General features: G+C 41.7%; 1 protein-coding gene and 1 long non-coding RNA gene across 2 annotated transcripts; one reads left to right on the top strand and one right to left on the bottom strand.

The window, feature by feature from the left end:
- Positions 1-9,866: 9,866 nt before the first annotated feature.
- On the bottom strand, positions 9,867-10,838 carry LOC310871301 (arginine-hydroxylase NDUFAF5, mitochondrial-like; the record flags this gene model as incomplete). The annotated part of the gene is made up of 1 exon (XM_083782786.1): positions 9,867-10,838. One exon carries the CDS (start codon positions 10,836-10,838, stop codon positions 9,867-9,869), a length of 972 nt encoding a protein of 323 aa, XP_083638912.1.
- Positions 10,839-13,735: 2,897 nt separating this feature from the next.
- On the top strand, positions 13,736-22,215 carry LOC310870880. Its single transcript, XR_014570275.1, has 4 exons — positions 13,736-13,936; positions 14,684-14,815; positions 20,591-20,818; positions 22,054-22,215. It is a non-coding gene; the product is annotated as an uncharacterized lncRNA (long non-coding RNA).
- Positions 22,216-22,503: the final 288 nt, after the last annotated feature.

Raw genomic sequence — 22,503 nt, forward strand, 5'->3', positions numbered from 1 at the left:
AGTTACTTCAAAGACCACAGGAGGCTGATGGATCAACAATGACATTACTAGAAATGATCTGTGAAGATGATAATGAAAATTCAGAGACGGAGCCTGTTGCCAGCACTTCAACTGAACACATGAAAACACAAGCTGATGTAGAGGACTGTGGACAATCGCAAACAACTAGTGGTGACCAGCTCCAATCGTCTGACTGTTCTGAATCTGATACTGTAGACAGTGATGAGTGGAAGCCCACGGAAGAATCTGACCCTGAAGACGGTGATGAGTGGAAGCCCACGGAAGAATCTGACCCTGAAGACAGTGATGAGTGTGAACCCAGGCAAGATCAGTCCGTTGAAAAGACACTGAAATCACCACACAAGACACTAAATGTGTCCCAGGACCTAACATCATCAAAGCAAACTAACTCCACAAGGATTCACGAAGGAAAGAAAAGCTTTAGCTGTACAGAATGTGGTAAAGGCTTTGATAGAAAAAGTTATTTTAACACACACATGATGATTCATACAGGGGAAAAGCCCCGTATTTGTACGGTTTGTGGCAAAGGATTCCGCGATAGAAGAAATCTTAAAAGACACATGATGACTCATACAGGTGAAAAGCCACATATTTGTAAAGTTTGTGGCAAAGGCTTTGGTCAAATGTGTTCGCTAAATGCTCACATGAGGAGACACATTCGAGAAAAGACATATATTTGTTCAGATTGTGGAAAAGGCTATAGTGACAGGTGTTCTTTAAAAAGACACACAAGGACGCATACCGGCGTAAAACCCTTTAGCTGTATAGTTTGTGGCAGAGCATTTGCTTATAAGCATCATCTAAAAAGACATGCAAGTATTCATAAAGGGGAAAAACTATTTCTTTGTACAATTTGTGGCAAAAGTTTCTGTCGGTTGGATACACTAAAAATACATTTGAGGATTCATACAAAGGAAAAACAAGTGAGGACTCGGAGTCATACAAGAGAAAAGCTCTTTACTTGTACAGTTTGTGGCAAAGGCTTTAAATTTAGTTTATCCTTTAAGAAACACATGGCGGATCATACAAGAGGAAAGCGCTTCATTTGTACAGTTTGTGGGAAAGGATTTAATGCAACGGAACAATTTGAAATTCACATGACGACACATACTGGTGAAAAGCCCTGTATTTGTACAGTTTGTGGCAAAGGCTTTGGTCACATGCGTGGGCTAAATTCTCACATGAAAACACATACAGAAGAAAAACCCTTTATTTGTACACTCTGTGGCAAAGGCTTTATCCGCAAAGCTGATCTTTTGAATAGACACATGGCGACTCATACAGGGGAAAAGACAGATATCTGTATAGTTTGTGGCAAAGGCTTTAGTAATATCGACAATCTAAGACGACACATGAGGACTCATACAGGGGAAAAGCCCTATGTCTGTGCAGTCTGTGGCAAAGCTTTTACTCAAAGTTTTGATATGAAAAGACATATGGTGAGACATACAGGGGGAGAGAACATCTGAAGCTAGTGATAAGTCCTACTCGGAAGAATCCGTTTCTTGAACAGAATAAATGTGTATTGCCCCAACAAAGACTTCTGATTTACTTTGCTTTACTCGATTTCTCAATTTATGGGACAGTTCACGTTATTGAACATTTCAATCCATAAATGTAAATATGGCAGATTTAGCCTGAAGCTAAGTTCCATCTGTGATTAAATTGTCACATATTTGAGATATTAAAATACTTTGACTGCGTAATCTCTGTCTTGATCTTTCCTCTTTCCGTTCAAAGCTGTGTGCTATCCCATACATGGCAGGGCTCCAGACTAACTTTTTTCACCACCGTCCCAGAACCGTCCCAAAATACAATTTGAACCGTCCCGAAGTAAATGTATTGCCCGGGGGCAAAAAAAAGTACAAAAAAGCACCACTCAAATTGGGAAATTAATAACTGTATTCCTATTGTAATAGAAATACAATTAAGCCAAACAAATAATGTACTGTATTGAATACATGCAGACAGTACATTATTTGTTTGGCTTCATGTTTCTTCTGTAGATACACTGATTTAGTCAAAATGCTCCCAGATGAAAAATAGGGCTTGGTTAAAAATGTTAATTGAATTAATCGGAGGCTTTGTAATTAATTAATCTAAATTAATCATATTTTAATCGCATGTCAATATTCGACCTGAGAACAGTGATATTTATTTTCAAATGGATTTTGTTATTTTGGTGTAGCCTACCAGTGAATCAATGAATAGTGACTACAGTAGCTTATAAAACTTTGGTGTAGGCTACTTGATCAAAGACCAACAGATAACGTGCAGCAATGCAGGTATATGAATACTCAAATGTCTATTACATGGTTGGCATGAGAAAACAAATAAAAACAACTTTATTAGGGGGAATACTAAGACGAAGGATGAATAAATAATAATAAATACAATCAATAAAAACTGTGGAATGAGAGCGTTTTGGGGTGTGCATTCCACCGTGTTGGGGCAGCAATATTCCAGAACAATCTGAGCATTAGAAAACATCTGTTGCTTCAGAGGATATATACCAACATATTATTTAATGTCGATGCCAGCTAGCAAGCCTAGCATGGAAGCTAACGTTAAATGTTGCTGTAGTGTAGCCCCATGTCCATATGGAACCTTTCTGTGGCACACAACCATGGTTTTATCCAGGCTTCCAACCGATAGTTTTTCAATCTAAATGTCCCATCCACGGGGCAAAAGCAATATAATTCCTATGATTCCTTTGGGTGAATGTAGTGTGCGTTGTTGTTGTCAACTGTCTGACTCTGACGGCACGGCAAATGATCATGCTGCTCATCGCTGCACACGAAATGCGCATTTTCAGTGTAATAACTCCTCTTGTCCCGAAACCGTCCCGAATGAGATACATTTACGTCCCAAATAGATATTTTACAGTCCCCGGGACGTCGGGACGCCGTTAATCTCGAGCCCTGATACATGGGACAGAAAGGTTGTACTAGATTGAGAAAGCACAATAGTGTGGTACTCAAAAACATTTTCCCAATTGTTGGTAAGTCTAGATTATTGCTGCCAATTACAGATAATATAAGTTGATAATTAAAGTTAAAGACTAATGGATTGGACATTGAGCACTTAGTTATAGCATAAGCTCCTCTAAACACCACAGCTATGAAACAGAATACACTGCATAGAAAATGTAGTTCAAACATTCAATTACTTTCTCTTATGGGTGCTTTTTGATTCCGCCTTTAAATTCGACAAACAAATTAACACCAGTCAAAACCAGTTTTTTCCACCTCCGCTCCATCACCAAAATTAAGCCATTTCTCTCCACACACAACCTCAAAACTGTCATCCATGCACTCATAACATCCCGTCTAGATTATTGCAACTCCCTCTACACCGGAATCGCCCAGTCATCCCTATCCCGTCTCCCAACTGGTGCAAAACGCGGCTGCCAGACTCTTGACTGGCACCAGGAGATGAGAACATATCACCCCTGTCCTTGCCTCTCTCCACTGGTTGCTGGTCCGGTTCAGAATTCAATTCAAAACCCTTCTCTTCACATACAAAGCACTAAACGGACTGGCCCCTCTTACATCTCTGACCTCCTTTCATATTCCTCCTCCATCAGGACCCTCAGGTCAGCAGACAGACGACTCCTAGAAGTCCCAGCGACAAGGAAGAGGCTCAGGGGCGACCGAGCCTTTGCTGTCGCAGCCCCTCTAATTTGGAACAGCATCCCACTCTCTGTTAGATCTGCCCCCTCCACTGAGAGTTTTAAGTCTAGGCTCAAAACGTTCCTCTACTCTCAAGCCTTCCAGTCCCCCTAATACTCTTGCACTTTATAGGATACGTTTTCCATACTGCCTTTTAACTGCTCTCTTGTCTCTTGTCTACTGTACCATAACTATGCATTTTTTTAATTTTTATTGTTTCACTGATGTATTGTATTGTCATTTTTAAATGTGCTATACAAATAAAATTGATTTGATATCGTATCTTTTCCATAGACTTCCTGCACCCCCCTTTGTGTGAAGAGGATGTTTCCTCTGAGCAGCTGGAGAGGAGCCCCAGTCTAGTCCAGGAGGAACCAGAGCCTCCACTGAGTAAAGGGGATCAGGAAGAGCTACTTCAAAGACCAGAGAAGGCTGATGGATCGACAATGACATTACTAGAAATGATCTGTGAAGATGATAATGAAAATTCAGAGACCGAGCCTGTTGCCAGCACTTCAACTGAACACATGAAAACACAAGCTAATTTAGAGGACTGTGGACAATCACAAACAACTAGTGGTGAACAGCTCCAATCGTCTGACTGTTCTGAATCTGATACGGTAGACAGTGATGAGTGGGAGCCCACGGAAGAATCTGACCCTGAAGACAGTGATGAGTGGGAGCCCACGGAAGAATCTGACGCTGAAGACCGTGATGAGTGGGAACCCAGGCAAGATCGGTCCGTTGAAAAAACATCATCAAAGCAAACTAACTCCATGAGGATTCACGAAGGAAAGAAAAGCTTTAGCTGTACAGAATGTGGTAAAGTCTTTGATAGAAAAAGTTATTTTAACACACACATGATGATTCATACAGTGGAAAAGCCCCTTATTTGTACAGTTTGTGGCAAAGGATTCCGCGATAGAAAAAATCTTAAAAGTCACATGATGACTCATACAGGTGAAAAGCCACATATTTGTAAAGTTTGTGGCAAAGGCTTTGGTCAAATGGGTGCGCTAAATGCTCACATGAGGAGACACACTGGAGAAAAGACATATACTTGTTCAGATTGTGGAAAAAGCTATAGTGACGGGAGTGCTTTAAAAAGACACATGATGACGCATACAGGTGAAAAACCCTTTAGCTGTATAGTTTGTGGCAGAGCATTTAATAATAAGGATCATCTAAAAAGACATGTGAGGATTCATACAGGAGAAAAAACATTTATCTGTACAGTTTGTGGTAAAGGATTAAGTCGGATGGATCAGTTCAAAAGACACATGTTGATTCATACAAAGGAAAAACAAGTGAGTCATACAAGAGAAAAGCCCTTTACTTGTACAGTTTGTGGCAAAGGCTTTACTCTTAGTTTATACTTAAACAGACACATGGCTGGTCATACAGGGGTAAAGCGCTTTATTTGTACAGTTTGTGGAAAAGGATTTAATGCAACTGGTGAATTTAAACTTCACTTGACAACACATACTGGTGAAAAGCCCTGTATTTGTACAGTTTGTGGCAAAGGCTTTGGTCACGTGCATGGGTTAAAGGGTCACATGATGATTCATACAGGGGAAAAACACTTTATTTGTACAGTTTGTGGCAAAGGCTTTAATCGCAAATATGATCTTTTGAACAGACACATGCTGATTCATACAGGGGAAAAGACAAATATTTGCATAGTTTGTGGCAAAGGCTTTAGTGCTATTTATAAATTAAGACAACACATGAGGACTCACACAGGGGAAAAGCCCTACGTCTGTGCAGTCTGTGGCAAAGCCTTTACTCAAAGTGGTGATATGAAAAGACATATGGGGAGACATACAGGGGGAGAGAACATCTGAAGGTGATAATTCCTACTCGGACAAATCAATGTATTGAACAGCAAAAATGTTTTATTGCCCCAATAAAGACTTCTGATTTACTTTGCTTTACTTTCTGGGACAGTTTACATTATTAAACATTTCAGTCCATAAACATGATTTCATGTAAATATACCAGATTTAGCTAGAAGGTAATCTGTAATCAAATTGTCACATATTTGAGACAATTTAAGTTGTGGTGTGCTACTGCCGCTCCTTCGCCCTGAGGGCCCCATTAGGTCATATGACTCAGTAATGTAAATAGGTTTTCAATGTAATGAGTCCCGGGATGCAGGGATGGTCTTCTAGATGAGTCCCAGGGACATTCCCACTTAAACAACGTTATGAGTCATATTTTTTACAAATTGCAGCATTAACTCCCATTTCATTTTATATGGTTATAATGTGGTTATATCCATGTAGAAAACAGGAGAAATTATTATAACCAAATCTAGCAAAATTAATTAGAATAAAATAAATGCTCTACATATTTCATATTATTTTGGCTATATGAAATTTAAAATAATTCTGCCAGTTAATAAATCTGTATGTTTTCATTTTACATTACACAAAAAAAACAAAAAAAAAACTATAAAAAAAAAAAAACTAATGCTGCAAAACTAACCTGGAGATTAAGTAGAAGCAGTCATGGAGGAGGTAGGCTGTGCACTCATCATTAGCAGATGATTTGGGTTTAGGTTTAGAAAATGGGTTTGCTAATATTTTCTGTTGTCCTGCAGTTGGCTTTGGCACTTTTTTACGGGGGCATTTTAATTTGTGTGGCACCGTTCCACAACATACAACAGTGTCAGCGTTTGTTACACAATGTGTGTTTCCCATTCAATCGGGTCTACTCTGCTTGTCATGCTCAAAAATGTTCCCGTCTTTCTGTCAGAGGCAGCGCCGTTTAGATGAGTGTTGCGACAACTCTGCTCACTGTTTATTCATTGGGCTGCATGAGTCACTGAACGGTATGTTGTCGTCACTCTCTCTCTAAATGGCTCTGGTGTCCAGGCTGCGCTCTGCTTACCGCATGTCACCGCTCAGCGCTCGTCTCTGAGCAAGATGGCAGTGCCCGTCAGACTTATTATTACAAACTAGTGGTTCTACAACGATTCCTACATGGATTTCATTGTTTATAACATAGGATAAGGTTGGATGTGGCCATGGAAAATGTCTGTGGATTATTGTTTTACAGCAATTCTTTTTTCACAATTTATTTTTTCACGTGCATTATTACTGTACATGCTGAGTACAGTAGTGCATCCCGTGGACGCAGAGGTTGTTAGTGTAATGCATCCCATAACTATAAACTGCGCTTTGGGACGTAAAACGCACCCTATTTTAATCTCTGTAATTTAAAACTAATTTCCTGCCTTTGACGTGTTTTGATGTTTTCTGGATACAGACTAGCCTTGCTTCCGCTACGGTGAGCGATTTCAATCCGACTTCCATCTCACAATCTGCAAACTTGTATAGGCCTATCTGTGAATTACACTGGATACAGCCTCGCTAGGGGTCTAGCTGCAGTATTCAATTATAATTTTAGGTGCAGACTAGTAAAAACAGACCACTTCTCCAGCTTTGATGGCGCAAGTTATTAGTAGTAGGACTGTAAGCCCACTTTTAATTGCACTCACATATGACCACTAAAGTATCACAAGGACTTATTTAGTTCAATTTTCTGCATTCCTCACTAACACCACAACTAACTGCGACCAAGCTCTGATTCTGAGCGATGTGAATGTTCACGTATGCTGCCCTACTAAACCCCTTGTTATTGGTTTGATACATTTAATTTAATATTTTAATCTCACACTTTTGAACACTAGTCCCACACATAGGCTGGGCCATAGATATTGTTTTATCTGTTGAACTCAAGATACCCATGTACCTGTCTAAATACTTCTTTAATGTCAACTAAGTCCACACCCAAACACCAGCTAGAGGGAGTTCAACAAACCATGTGCAACCCAGAGTCGGCAATTCGAACAAGGGACTGTGCTGTAATCCATGTTCACAGCACAACAATCCAACAAAACAAACGCCCTCTAAATAAAATTATTGTGACTGAAGGTCGCAGTTAACTATGGAATTGCGCATTTATAACGGTTTTATCGCGCATTTCCCGTCAGTGTGTCACACCCCAGGTGAGAGGGCATGTGACATTACGTGGCATCATCAGGGATGGAGCATGTGATATCAGGGATGGAGATCCCATCCCTGATGTCATCAATATTAAGCCCATATATGGAGATTATGTTACGCACCTTCGTCTAAGGTGAAGGTAAACAACATAATGTGAGAGGAGACAGGGTTGAAAAAGAACTTTAGTTTATTGTTGTAGCTCTTTTCTTTGTCCACAGAGACAATGGATTCAAATTAATTGTGCTTGTCAGCTTTTCAGTTCACAAATAAGTATTGGCTTCAGGGTGCGGTTTACATAGCAAAAGTATCTATCTAGAAAATAAAGGTTTACCCCTAACTCAATCCCTAACCAAGAACAAAAATACAATACTAAACCCTAACTAACCTAACTAACAGAATTACAATAAGGAGAAAAACAAAAAGGGACCTAACACCCTTACAAAAGGACAGAAACAAAGATAGAATAATAATAATAACAAACTAGGGTTTTACTCTTAAAGGGAACAAACAGATTACAAAAGGAGCTAAGACAAAACTTACAGAACAGAACGGAATCGAAGTCAAAGAAACTAAAACAAACGAAAGGGCAGGCAAAGGGTGGAGGACCAGAGGGACCGAGTCTCTGCTGCAAACTGCTGTCGTCCTCTCCAGAGCAAAAGTTCAACTGAGCTTTTATAGGCAACAGCCAACTAGGCACAGCCAACTGGGATTAGGGTGTGGGCGAAGACACCCAATCAGGAAGGAGGGGCAGGTCCGAACATGGACCTGTCAATCTCACAGGCAAGTCTGCATTCAATCATTCACTGCCAGCCATCAGCCTTTCTCACTCTCCAACATACTCCATTCAGCTCCATTCAATACCTTACATGAAACACAGAAACAAATTATAATACAAGCCATCCACAGAAGACCAACATTTCCATACTATAAATATTATTCACAGCTCAACTAATTATCATCATAACAATTAACCATCACAACATCAATAACAAATACTCAGAAGGACCATGGTCCGTAACAAGATCACTGATGTCATCAATATTGGCCAGCATCTGACCTCAAACCCTTAGATCTCCATATATGGAGCTAGCCTGTTCTGACATTCCATATGTTGATCCTCCCCACCCGTCCTTCCTCTTCGATGTTCCCTTTTGACTGATACCTGTCTATTTAAACTCTAGACTGGCCTGTCGCAAAGTTCTTAGTGCAGCTGCGCCCGGCAGCCGGCGAAAACTAGAGTTCATAACAGGCCCGAAAATTAAGATCTTAAGATCCATGCCAAAGCGACAGCGCTCGGCTAGTAGTCTGCTGTCACCCAGGCGGATACGTGCACGTGACCTCGTCCTTTAGGCCGAGGTCACTTCTCGCCCTCATAAACCCTATATTTGGAGACGCACGTCTTTGATCTGTGACGCACCGTTCCTAATCTCTCATTCTCTCAGTGGATAAGAGGAAATAAAGCAAAGAATTTATAAAGGAGGTATGGACACAGCATTGAGCATGTGTGAGAGACTCAATGAAGTGAATGTATGACTCATGTGGCTATTCCATCTATATCCATTCCAAACACTGTCTATGCAAAACAAAACATTTTAATATACGTAGATACAGTATACGATCTCGGTTGGAGCCACTATGGCAAAATGAACTATAAAACCTACAAATGGTCTCCTAAGTAGGTATGGTTTGCTTCTCCAGCGATAGATTGCTGGTGACAGAATCCCAAATGCAGTGAACATATAGAACATACCAGAATATAGTCATACATACAGTCTAAGGTTCCATTTAGAATTGAAATACATTTACCTATTAGCTCAACACCAACACTTGTTTGTTGATATACAGCAAGTTCTGAAAGGCTGAGTGGACTATTTTCAAGATGATATTACTTTTAGTGACATGCTTTACATTCCTCTGAATGTGTTGGAACTTTGATTTATGAACTAAATATCCTGTAGTTCTAAGCCCGAAGGTCACCTTCATTTAATTTCCTGATACAAACAGTTTCAACCAAAAAATCATATTTTGTTCATTTAACTTGAATACAACTCAAGAATAGCTGCGATGTTTACCACTATGCCACCCAATCGCCTACAATGCAATATAGGCCTACATATTTAGGCAATACAAACATCTCCTTTCACTAGTTAAAACAGACATATTTCTACGCTGCGTCTGTGGTTGATGGATGACTGACTTTAGACAGATCAGCAAACGACACCGTCGCTGATCCTCTCCCTGCAGGTTTGGCCTGTGACTCGTGAGGCTTCCAGCCAATCATGTAGAGGATCTCAAACGTAGCGGGAACAGAGCCATCCTTGTTTCCATAAAGCTCTTTGTAAACAGCGGCGGCAGCTAGGACAGTGTCTCTGCACAACATGGAGCGTCGGTTCCAAGCACAGTTACTCTCCCCCATCCCTTGCAGGTCCGTCATGACCTCAAAGATTCCGGGATAGTGGACCTGTATGTCATCGACGTCAACAGTGAGCATGTTGAAGCCGGCCCGGCCCAGCAGCATGCCCACGTCGGCGACTGCGACGTATGGGGACACGTGAGGGGAGAAGCCCCCCTCCCGCTCTGTCTCGGCCAGCTGCAGGGAGCAGCGTAGCTCGTGCAGCGTGTCTCCTCCCGCCATTGCCCCGATGAACACACCGTCGGGCTTCAGCACTTGATGGACCTGCCTCAGAGCTCCTGGTAGGTTGTTGGTCCAGTGCAGGCTCAGGCTGCTCACAACCAAGTCAAACGTGTTGTCTTCGAAGGGTAGGAGGAGCTCCTCGTCAGCAAGAACACACTGGATGGGAACCTCACACGGCCTACTCTGTTTCAACGCGTTTTCTGACATATCTGTTAGGATGAGACGCTGCACGATATCCTTGCCCAGATGCTCTGCAATGTGGCTTTTCCCGCATCCAACGTCCAACGCCAAAGGAAAGGTCTTCGCTATGTCATGCACTCTGTCTGCCACTCGACTGCCAACCTCGTCTCTCAGATAGTCGTATATGTGGCTGTCCTGTAGAGATGAAGCCCATTCTTTCTGCTTCCTCTTCATGGTTCTGTCAAACACGTTCATGGGACCCCTGCCGGACATCTGTCTGCGAGGGGACATGTGGAAAGAGTTCAGTATCCGAGGACACATCTGCAAAGCTCTACGACACACACAGCTTCTACTTAATAAGCATTGAGCCGGTACAATATTCATGATCATACTTTTAATTAAGTAAACAAAAATGTGGGTACAAAAGGTACACTGACAACAGGAACACCAGGTAGGCCTATGTTCATTATAGTGCTTGGAGGCCAGACTGCAGCCATGTGGAACTCCATATTTGGGCAAGAATGACATACTTATGTCATATTGATGATGTCAGTGTGGAACTCTATGGGTGCATTTGGATATACACTGAGCACACGGCAATACAGATTAATATGTTGGCACTGGACGCACTCCCGGTGCACATATCCAAACGTGCCCAAAATTCACAGGGGCAGGTTATACATACAATGTTTTCCCTATCCGATCTGTAATGAGGACACAGACGTATCAGCGTCGCAAGAGAAATCCACGGTAAGATGACACATATGGTTGGTAAAATGTTATATTAACTCTTTCAACGCTAGGTGGTGGTAGATGCGGTAGGTAGCAGGTTCCAATCGAATTTGCAACATGAGAAGAAGAGGCCTTGTTCTTTTGGCTGAAAGTAAAACTCAAGCCCCCGGCCTGAGTTGTAGCCCCAACAAGGCCTACTAGCGATGCGATCAGTGTTTTGATTAGTGGGAGGTTGAATTCATGTTTTATTAGGCGCCGATCATGCCTATTTCATCTCATAATGAGCCATATAATGTCAATAAAGACTTTGGCTGTTTCTTACGTGGACGCACGCTCGATTAACGCCAATTAATCATATCTCGTTATCTCGGGCATGGCGACCTGTGCAAAGGTAGATTCATCTTGTTATCTCGGGCATGGCATGCCATTGAGGTTGGGTCTTTAATGCGTTATAACTACATTTATAATGCATTATAATACACTCCTCTACTTCAAAGCCAAAGGTGCCGACGCAAATTTCATCAGCAACAAGGAGTGATGAGGAAAAGAAAGTCCTCAAGCCTGAGTGGTGGGCAAGATGCAAAAATGTGCCAAGAGGCCTGTGTGTGTGTGTGTGTGTGTGTGTGTGCCTACCCACCCTTAATTCCATCTGTGGCTGTGTGTGAGCGCTCTCTCTCTCTTCCTTCACTGCCTCTCTTCTCTCTCCCTCCCTGTCTTTCTCCACCTTTCTCATATCAGTCACACTCCTTAATCACTCTGTGCCACTCTGTGTGCTTGTGTTTTTGAGGCAATTAATTCTCCCCTATTTTGGGGCAAATGCCAAATAAATTATACATATTTGCACCAAGTGATTTGGTCATTTAGCTTAATCTTTATTTTCAAAGTAGATCAGCCATTTTTAATGAGACAGAGGGAAACAGGACTGGTCCGACTCCTATATGTGGCCGGTTGGAATTGAGCCTCAGGGGCCACCATAGTGACAGTCCACTTCCTCATTGACAATCAGGTGACTATTTAAAGGCCCTATCATCTGTCAAATATCAGATGTTTGGTGAACACTGCTGAGGGTCTCGAGACCTGGTTCTGCTGCTGGGTATTTATAGTAACATGTCTCAGGACTGTTTTAATCATGATCATTCTGCATCTAAGTGTATCTATTATCATTCAGGTTGATGTTAATTCATTATGAAGCTAAATGTATCTGTCATCATTCAGGTTGATAAGTCATGTGCCCTAGCTGTAGGCTACTGACCTCTTTCATGTGGCAGGAGGGAATGTGTGAGCACACATGGACATTTCAAGGTATATAGTATACAATCAATTTGTTACAATTATTTATTTTGTTTATATTTATATTGTGTACTAAATGTATGTTCCCACTCCTTTAGATCTAGCCACTGCTGCTTTGTTTATGTTAATTTTATATTTGATACTGATTATTTGAGCATTTATTTTACTGTGTGAATTCAAGTTTTGTCTCTTTGTTTCCCCCCAATATTGAGCCAGTATTTGTAGTTTTGACTTTCTTTGTTCCACTAATACATTAATGTATTTGGGGGAAGTTCATGTCTCATTGTGCGTACTTGTTTGTGGGGAACCCAATTTACAGAGTAGGCTATTCACTTATCCATTCTATTCCTTGATACCTCAAGGGGGCGTAGTCATGCAATTTTAATGTTTATGAACAAATGCCTTGCCGAGTTGCCGCACCTGTCCTGGTTACATAATAGTAGAGTTTTGGGGACACTGAACTGTCCTGGTACAAGCCACCCTGATATGGGCCATGAATGGTACGCTATACGTTTTTCCCTTTTTACAATAATGATTTCACATTTGTTTTGTATATTTGTTGTTTTGTATATTTGTAGGCCTACGTCTAAATATTCTGATGAATTGAAACTAGTGTGAGTTGTGCTTTTGTTTGAAATGTAGGCCTGCCGCCTACCTATTCTGCATACAATCAAACAAACAACCAAACCAGTGAGGAGATCATAGTTGTTTGGTTGACTATTTTGATTACGTTGGTGGCCATGAATGCATTTTATCAGATATCAAAGATTTGACTCCAGTCTAGGCTCCGAGTGTGTGTATAGTTACAGTTACGCCAGGGCTGCACTGGGCGCGTTGGGGCGCGTTGCGTCACGCGTGCGTGCGTCAAAAAACGAACCGGTTCAATTTTATGGTGACGGAGACGCGACGCAGACGCGACGCAGACGCGCCCAGTGGAGCCCTGGCGTCACACACCTCCTCTCCACCAGGCGGCAAAATGCGGTGGCGTGCCCAGATCTCAGTGCGAGATGCTCACTTTAACCAGCTTCCTTGACTTTAACACGGAAGTGTGCGTGTTTTCTTCGCCGTGAGAAACAGCGCGCGGTGTGAAACACTCATGTCTGATCCTCATGAAGGAGGACGTACAATGTGTCAAATAGAGACTGTACGGCTGTCGATAAATGAACACCTGACGTCGGTGGGAGAGGAGTTATTGTGTCTTTTGGAAAAACAGCGTGGTGTTGATGAATGTTGTGTGAAGCTCGTCAGAGTGTTTGTCAGTGAGCGTCTCAGTTTGGCTGCAGAGATCATATTCAACCTCTTCCAGAGAGAGATAGAGACACTAGAAACTCTGCTGGAGAGACAAAACAAACAGCTGGACCTAATTTTACAGCCACACATCAAACTACACAGAACAGGTTGGTTGAGCTGCATTATTTGAACCACTGTGATATTAGGTCTTGTCTTCATATTTCATAACCCAAGATGTGACCACTCAATATCGTCGTCTACTCAGTTAACAGTCTTTGTATTAAATATTTCAATCAATCAAACCAGAAACCACGTGTGCCACGGGTCAGGCTATACATTTGCTAGTACAGCGTTTAGCACGGCTGCATTCCGCGTTGTTTAATAGGCATTTTTATCCGAGCTCCCCGGATATTTTGCATTGATTCACAAGTTTGTGAAACGACGAGTGATTCGGAGTCACGTTAGGTGGCTCCGGCTGTTGCTGTGTTGCAACTAAGTCCCTGAACTACACGTTTAGCGGTTCTCTCATCTAAACGGGGTCCTTGAGCAACATTTAAATGAAGAACATTTAAATAAACACAATCTTGCATTGGGGTCCCTGGCACTGTGCCAGTGGCACATATTTTCATTTCTGTTACATTTGGTCATTTTGAGTTATTTTATTTGTGTCAATACCTGACAAGTGACAAATACCATTGATGTTGATAAGATACAATGCATTTGCATGCATGTGTGACTTTAATATGGTCCGAAATTACATTATGATAGGTAGGAGATGTAGTTGGCCCTTGGGTGTTTTCATATTTTCTAATTTTGTCCCCCTTGGAAAAAAGGCATTTCATTATGCACGGTAGTAGGGCTCATTTAAATTGAACCCTTTTAAATAATTGATGTGTGTTTGTGTGTGAGAGAAGAGGTTATCCCTGGACATGCAGAGAGGAGCCCACATCTGGTCAAGGAGGAACCACAACCTCTGCAGATTAAAGAGGAAGAGGAGGCTGATGTGTCAACAATACATCCGGAGGAGAGGTGCAGAACTCTTTTAGGTAAAATAAAAAAGACTTAAAGATGGAGTGCCACAAATGTATTTTTCCTGTTTTGTGACAGTACTTCATTAGACACCCTGGGTCGATCTTTGTGCAATGGTGTATTCCCTTTTAGTACAGTCGCTGGAGGGGGGGTCTCCTGCACCCCCCAGAAATTTCTATTCAGTGTTTTCTTATTGGAAGAAATGTGCTGAAAATGATGAGCTATGATAAAAAGTTGTCAAAATGTCCCACCTACCTCAAAACCCCCTTTTTGGTATATGGCTCTGGCAAAATTGTGTAAAGGCAAATATTAATTCACTAAAATTACATAAATAGACATGGTAGTCTGAAATTGCTCATGAAGTATCTTGACACATAGGGGTAAGTAGCAGAACAGGATTTGGGGGGTTGCTACCATTATATTCTTAAATATGACCCACATCATCCTCAAAAACACAAAAGAATAGTGTGTCCGCTTGACTAATGACAAAGATGGTTATTTTCCAACACATTATGGTGAGTATCACTGCCTCACTTGTATATAGAAAGCTTCCCATATCCCTAAGCTTCAATTTGAGCCCAAGATAACCTTTCTATCTTGTAAATTACTCTTTCTGTAGCCAAGATTCTGAACTTACCTCAAATCGGTGAAAATTGTATATTTAGTCAGTATCAGCTATACATTTGGAATAAATGAATGAATGACTGAGTTTGAACTGACTCCACATCATGGAATATTTCTTACTTGAATAAGCTATGTTAAAAAGTTAGCAAAGTGTCCCATCTACCATTTTTATGCAAATGAGTGCCTCCATTATCAAAATAATCGATTTTCACTATATCTCAGCCAATATTGCACTTAAATGAACAAATAAGGTGTCTAGACCTATGTTTTGAGGGTCAAGGATCTCAGTGAAACTATTTTTAAAGTGACCACATGTGCCCGTGGCATGCTGGTGTACAAATCAGTGCCGATTAAATATCTATCTCGTCGGCTTCTTGTCCATGCTCTCCAGACAGTGTCAAGGAGATCAACCAGTGAGGTTGGTTGGACTGCACCGCAGGACACACTGGATTAAAAAACTCAACCACCCCTGTCCTTCATCATAGGGTTTGGTTTTTCCAAAAAAGCTTCATCAGCTCGCTTGGTGGTTCTCTTCAGAGCAGAGTAGCATGGAGAAAGACGAGCCAGGTCAACTTTAGATTTAGAAATGAGTTTGTCATCTTCCCCCACCACTCTTTCACTGAAGACTCACAATTCAAATAGCTCTATAGCTCTAGCCAAGCCATGTGGCTCATAGGGCAGGAACCTAACAAGTACACTCCCTGGCATGACTAGTATGTACCAAAGGGACCCTTTGGTATATACTATACCTCAAATCGGTGAAAATTGTATATTCAGTCAGTATCAGCTATACATTTTGAATGAATAACTGAGTTTGAACTGACTCCACATTATGGAATATTTCTTACTTGAATAAGCTACGTTATAAAGTTGGCAAAGTGTCCAATCTACAATTTTTATGCAAATGAGTGTCACCATTATCAAGACAATCGATTTTCACTATATCTATATCGCACTTAAATGAACAAATAAGGTGTCTAGACCAGGGGGGCAGTCAGCCAGATATTTCGTGAAGCCTCATTTGAAATCGGTAGTTCATATAATGGCCTGTTGTGGCGCTGGACTGGACCCAAAAAGCCCCATAGCTCCATAGAGGCCCATGTATTTTGGCCCAACTTCACCTAGACTGTATTACCTTAATAAACATGGTCATGAATACTTTCTTCTTCCAGTCACTAGTTTAAAGTCTCATTTCTAATGTCATAATATTCTTTTTGGAAAATTATGGTCCCATTAATTAAAAAAAATGACCATAAAGTCGCGTATGTTCTGAGGGGCGTGGCTACCGTTACAGTCTATGATCGGGATTCCCCTCCCACTCAAGAGTCTTCTCCTCCCACTCGAGTCAAAATAAAAACCAACGGAGAAGAAGGGGGGAAGTCCCGCCTCGTTGTCTGGGCAGCCAATGACCAGCTGGTCCAAAACGGATCTAGAAAGATGGCGACTTACATCAGGAATTAGCATATTATTACAGGCTTCATTTTACGTTCATGTTAGACCCGGGGAACGCTTTGTCCATATTTTTTACAGTCTATGGTCTAGACCTATGTTTTGAGGGTCTCAGACAGTTAACCTATTCTTAACCACATGTGCAAATCAGTGCCGCCATTACAATAAAGTCACATTTATACGTAAGACATACCAATATTGCATATAACATCTAGACAGGTGCTGTGTTTTTAAGCAAGCTTTATAATTTAGAATATAGCCTACTGTAGAACATCACAAACTAAAAACATCCTTAGTATGAACAATAGTATACGGCAGTATACACACTAGACTATATGCAGTACAAAATTCAAACAGTCACACAATCCTGTAACAGTATTCCATCCTATTCCTGTACACACTCAAAGGCAAAAATGTAAGCAACAGTGTACAAACAGTGACCACCCTAGCCTGCACCATAAAGGACAATATGCACAGTCACATGAATCAGTCATCGTGTTCATAGAACTCATCAGTATTCTTTGTCTGCTTGTCCATGGTCTCCAATGACAAGGATTTTCAACCATCTCTGCCCTTCATATGGTTTTGGTTTTTACACAATAGCTTCATCAGCTATCAGGCAACACGATGGTTCTCTTCAGAGCAGAGTAGCATGGAGGAAGACGAGCCAGGTCAACTTTAGATTTAAGAAGTGAGTTTGTCATTCGCCCCCCCCACCATTGTCCGCAGCAACTTGGCACGGGTGACGTCCACTGGGGCAGCGGTGGCTCAGGGGTAGAGTGGCTGGATGGTAACCGCAAGGTTGCCAGTTCAAACCCGGGCTCCCCCAGAGTTGGTGTCGAAGTGTCCTTGAGCAAGACACTGAACCCCTAACGGCTCCTGGTGTGCAGTTTGGTGCCTTACATGGTTTCCGCTGCCATCAGTGTATGAATGTGTGTGAATGTAATGCACAATCTATGTAAAGCGCCTTGGATAAAAGCTCTTTATAAATCCACCATTTACCATACTGAAGACTCGCAACTCAGTCCATACAGCAGACAGATTAATTGCTCTAACTATACTAATTAAGGATCTGTTCTATATAGTGTAGCACAAGGCACATTTCAAGGACCCCCATAACCCTTACAGTTCCATTTGTACATTCAGAGTTGTACACCCGTAAGGGGCCCTGGATATCAACAGCTCAGTGGCCTTGTGGTCAGAGCATTTGCCTTGAGCCTGGGAGGTCGGGGTTCGATCCCCGGCCGGGTCATACCAGAGACTCTGAAAAATGGAACCCAGTACCTCCCTGCTTGTCCCTGCTTGGTACTCAGTATCAAGGGGTAAGTCCCTGCTACATACTAGTGTCATGTCCAGGGGGTGTACTTGTACATCAAGCTGCCTCCTACTACAGAAACGGGAGATAGACTCCTGCCCTATGGGCCTCATGGCTCCGCAAGGCTTACAGGTTCATTTGGTTCAATTTTTTACACTCTAGAGTTACACACCCGTAAGAGGCCCTGGATATCATCAACAGCTCAGTGGCCTTGTAGTTAGAGCGTCCACCCTGAGACTGGATGGTCAGGGGTTCGATCCCCAGCTGGGTAATACCAAAGGGTCCCTGCGACATACTAGTCATGCCAGGGAGTGTACTTGTTAGGCTCCTGCCCGATGAGCCACATGGCTTGGCTATTTGAATTGTGAGTCTTCAGTGAAAGAGTGGTGGGGGAAGATGACCAACTCATTTCTAAATCTAAAGTTGACCTGGCTCGTCTTGCTCCATGCTACTCTGTCTGCTCTGAAGAGAACCACCGTGTTGCCTTATACAAGCGAGCTGATGAAGCTTTTTTGGAAAAACCAAAACCCTATGATGAAGGACAGGGGTGGTTGAGTTTTTTAATCCAGTGTGTCCTGCGGTGCAGTCCTACCAACCTCACTGGTTGATCTCCTTGACCATGTCTGGAGAGCATGGACAAGAAGCCGACGAGATAGATATTTAATCAGCACTGATTTGTACACCAGCATGCCACGGGCACATGTGGTCACTTTAAAAATAGTTTCACTGAGATCCTTGAACCTCAAAACATAGGTCTAGACACCTTATTTGTTCATTTAAGTGCAATATTGGCTGAGATATAGTGAAAATCGATTATTTTGATAATGGAGGCACTCATTTGCATAAAAATGGTAACTGGGACACTTTGCAAACTTTTTAACATAGCTTATTCAAGGCCCAGGCCGTAGCGTAACGGTCTGGGCACCGGACTGGTAATCCAGTCGCAGTGTGCCGCGGGTTCGACTCCCGGACCCGACACGGCCTTTACTGCATGTCATCCCCCCATCTCTCTCCCGTTTCCTGTCAGCCTACTGTCTGTCCCTTCAAAAATCAATAAAAGGCGTAAGCCGCAAAAAAAAAATATCTTAAAAAAAAAAAAAAACATAGCTTATTCAAGTAAGAAATATTCCATGATGTGGAGTCAGTTCAAACTCAGTCATTCATTCATTTATTCCAAATGTATAGCTGATACTGACTAAATATACAATTTTCACCGATTTGAGTTCAGAGTTTTGGCTACAGAAAGCGTAATTTACAAGATAGAAAGGTTATCTTGGGCTCAAATTGAAGCTTAGGGATATGGGAAGTTTTCTATATACAAGTGAGGCAGGGATATTCACCATAATGTGTTGTAAAATAACCATCTTTGTTGTTATTAGTCAAGCGGACACCATATTCTTTTGTGTTTTTACATTATATTTAAGAATATAATGGTAGCAACCCCCCAAATCCTGTTCTGCTACTTACTGCTAGACTACCATGTCTATTTATGTAATTTTAGTGAATTAATATTTGCCTTTACACAATTTCGCCAGAGCCATATATACCAAAAAGGGGGTTTTGAGGTAGGTGGGACATTTTGACAACTTTTTATCATAGCTCATCATTTTCAGCACATTTTTTCCAATAAGAAAACACTGATTAGAAGTATATTTCCGGGGGGTGCAGGAGACCCCCCCCCCCTCCAGCGACTAGACTATTTGTATTTAGGGTTTCTTCCTGTAGGCTGAACCCTTGACAGTCAAATGGGACAATGAAATAAACACTGGTCCAGCTTGCTACATTCACTGCTTTGTATTCATGTAACTTCCGGTGGGAGATTTGGCTCCCATGAAAGTGTCATGCCCCCCCCCACCACCACAGTGGGCTTTAGGGCAGCCGAGGAACGACAATGGGGTTGTTTTGATCTGCGGGATGTAAGAACAGAACATAACCTTCCAAACACTGGATTTTGGAAAGTAGTTATAAGCTTGCGCGTGCGTGCGTGCACGTAAGATCCATAGGCTGAATAAAAGCAAACATTGCTGGATTAAATTAAATTAAAGAAAGACAAGTTCCCTCGTTTTGGCACAGGCGGGTCGTGGAGAGAACGAGGTCCCGCATTCTTTGTGTTAACCCAATCCATGCCAACCTCGATATCGTGTAAAGCTATTAAAACCATTTTAGGCAAACACGAGAGCGCCTCCTGTGCTTTTGAAAATTACGTCATGTGGCAGCCAAGACTATGAACTTTTGAATGTTTGTTCAGAGCACTTATGACGTAAATCATTTGTCCGCCAAGTCTATGGACTGTAATGTTTGTTCAGAGTACTATGACGTAAATCGTTTGCCAGCAAAGTCTATGGACTTTTTATTCTCTCTCCCTCTCTCTCTCTCTCTCTCTCTCTCTCTCTCTCTCTCTCAGAATGCTCTACTAGTATGACGGTACAGCACATGGTGGTCAAACCTAAGAAGCGTGGCCGTGGCCGTCCCAGAAAGTATCCCGTCTTATTGCCCTCCCCTGCGGTGGTGAAGTGTAAACATGGCCGTCCGAGAAAGCGTATATTTAGTATGCGTAAGCGTAAATGTAATAGTCCTGTGCCATCCCCTCTGCCAGAAGAACCGGATGAAGAGGAGGAGAGAGCAGGAAGAGGTGAGGAAAGAGAAGAGCAGATGGTAGGAGAGGACGAAGAGAGAATAGGAATACTGTATGATAGCAATCCCATTGACTTGCATTGCACAGCAAATTAGGGCTGTCAATTAACCTCTATAATCCCATTCGAATTCCATTGCTTTATTTTTCATATTCTATAATTTACATTAATTTTAGCTTATTATATAGCCTACCTGTACAGTTTCTTATGCACGTTCTGTCCAGTAGATGGCCCCCCATCCAAACACCAAAGCTATTATTTCAACATGATTGTCATGGCACTGTTGTGTTGGCAACTTGGCACAGATTAATATCTATAATGCTCTTCACTAGTGCAGTGAATTTAAGAGTAGACTTAATGAAATTATTAAACAGTATAAGTATTCAGTCTTATGTACTGTACACATGCACAAACAATAATACATTAGGCTGATTATGTTCAGGCTGTAGCCGCTGTACTTTATTGAAATATGTGGCTCACGCAAGCAACATCTGGGTTTTATCACTTTGATGTAACCTTGGGCTGCACATTTGATGCAACTTTTGGATAACAGATTACTGTGGACTGCAAATTGAGTGATGAATTGCTGTGTCTTTGCCTGGTTCTGTTAGCTTTGTTAGAAAGTCAGGAAGACTGGAAGACACTGTATCACCTGATTGTAGACTTCTAATCTAGCTCAAGCTATTATGACATCCCTCTCTGCTCTCCGCTCCAACTCACTCTTCTGAGCCTATAAAACCTTCCTCCGCTGCTCTTCTTTCTAGCTGCTGTATACTTTCCCTTTGTTTCTGTTCTTCTTCTTATCTTATACTCAATTTCCTTTGTGCCAACCTCTACTGCTGCCTCCATCCAGCCACAGATGCTGTTTCATTTTCTTATAGGCATTATTTTTAAGACTGCAATAATAATAAATCCTGTCGTCGTCGTCGTCGTCCCCCACCCTCTCTCTATCAATTAAATTCAAAAGAGCATTTACATTGCCAAAGCAGAAGTGGAACGAGACAATCAAAATAAAACGATGCATTTACAAATAAATATTGGATATAAATAGGAGTTAAATAAAGGAGAGCTGTGTTACATTAACACTTGGGTAATACTATCTTGTGAAACTATAAAAAGATTATGCATTTTCTGTCAGAGATAGTTATACATCCATATAAGAGACGTTAGCTTTATACAACAACAGCTTACAACACATTAGCTTTATTGCAACATCTCTCTCTCTCTCTCTCAGATGTATCCAGTATGCCGGTACAGCCTAAGAAGCGTGGCCGTCCCAGAAAGTATCCTGCCTCAGTTTGTCTGCCCTCCCCTGCGGTACAGTCTGTAGTGATTGAACCTAGGAAGCGGTATCGTAGACAAAGCCAAACATGGTATGATGCCATTCCAACATTGCATCCAGGTGACAATGGAACACTTTACTTTTTAATTTACAATGTGTGTGTGTGTGTGTGTGTGTGACACATACACCCAAAACAACAGAGACCCACCTACATGTGTCACATTAGGCACTGTTGTGTTGGCAACTTGGCACAGATTAATATCTATAATGCTTTTCACTAGTGCAGTGAATTTAAGAGTAGACTTAATGAAATTATTAAACAGTATAAGTATTCAGTCTTATGTACTGTACACATGCACAAACAATAATACATTAGGCTGATTATGTTCAGGCTGTAGCCGC

This window comes from Protomyctophum parallelum (assembly GCF_964188405.1).
Source record: "Protomyctophum parallelum genome assembly, chromosome: 14".
NCBI lineage: Eukaryota > Metazoa > Chordata > Actinopteri > Myctophiformes > Myctophidae > Protomyctophum > Protomyctophum parallelum.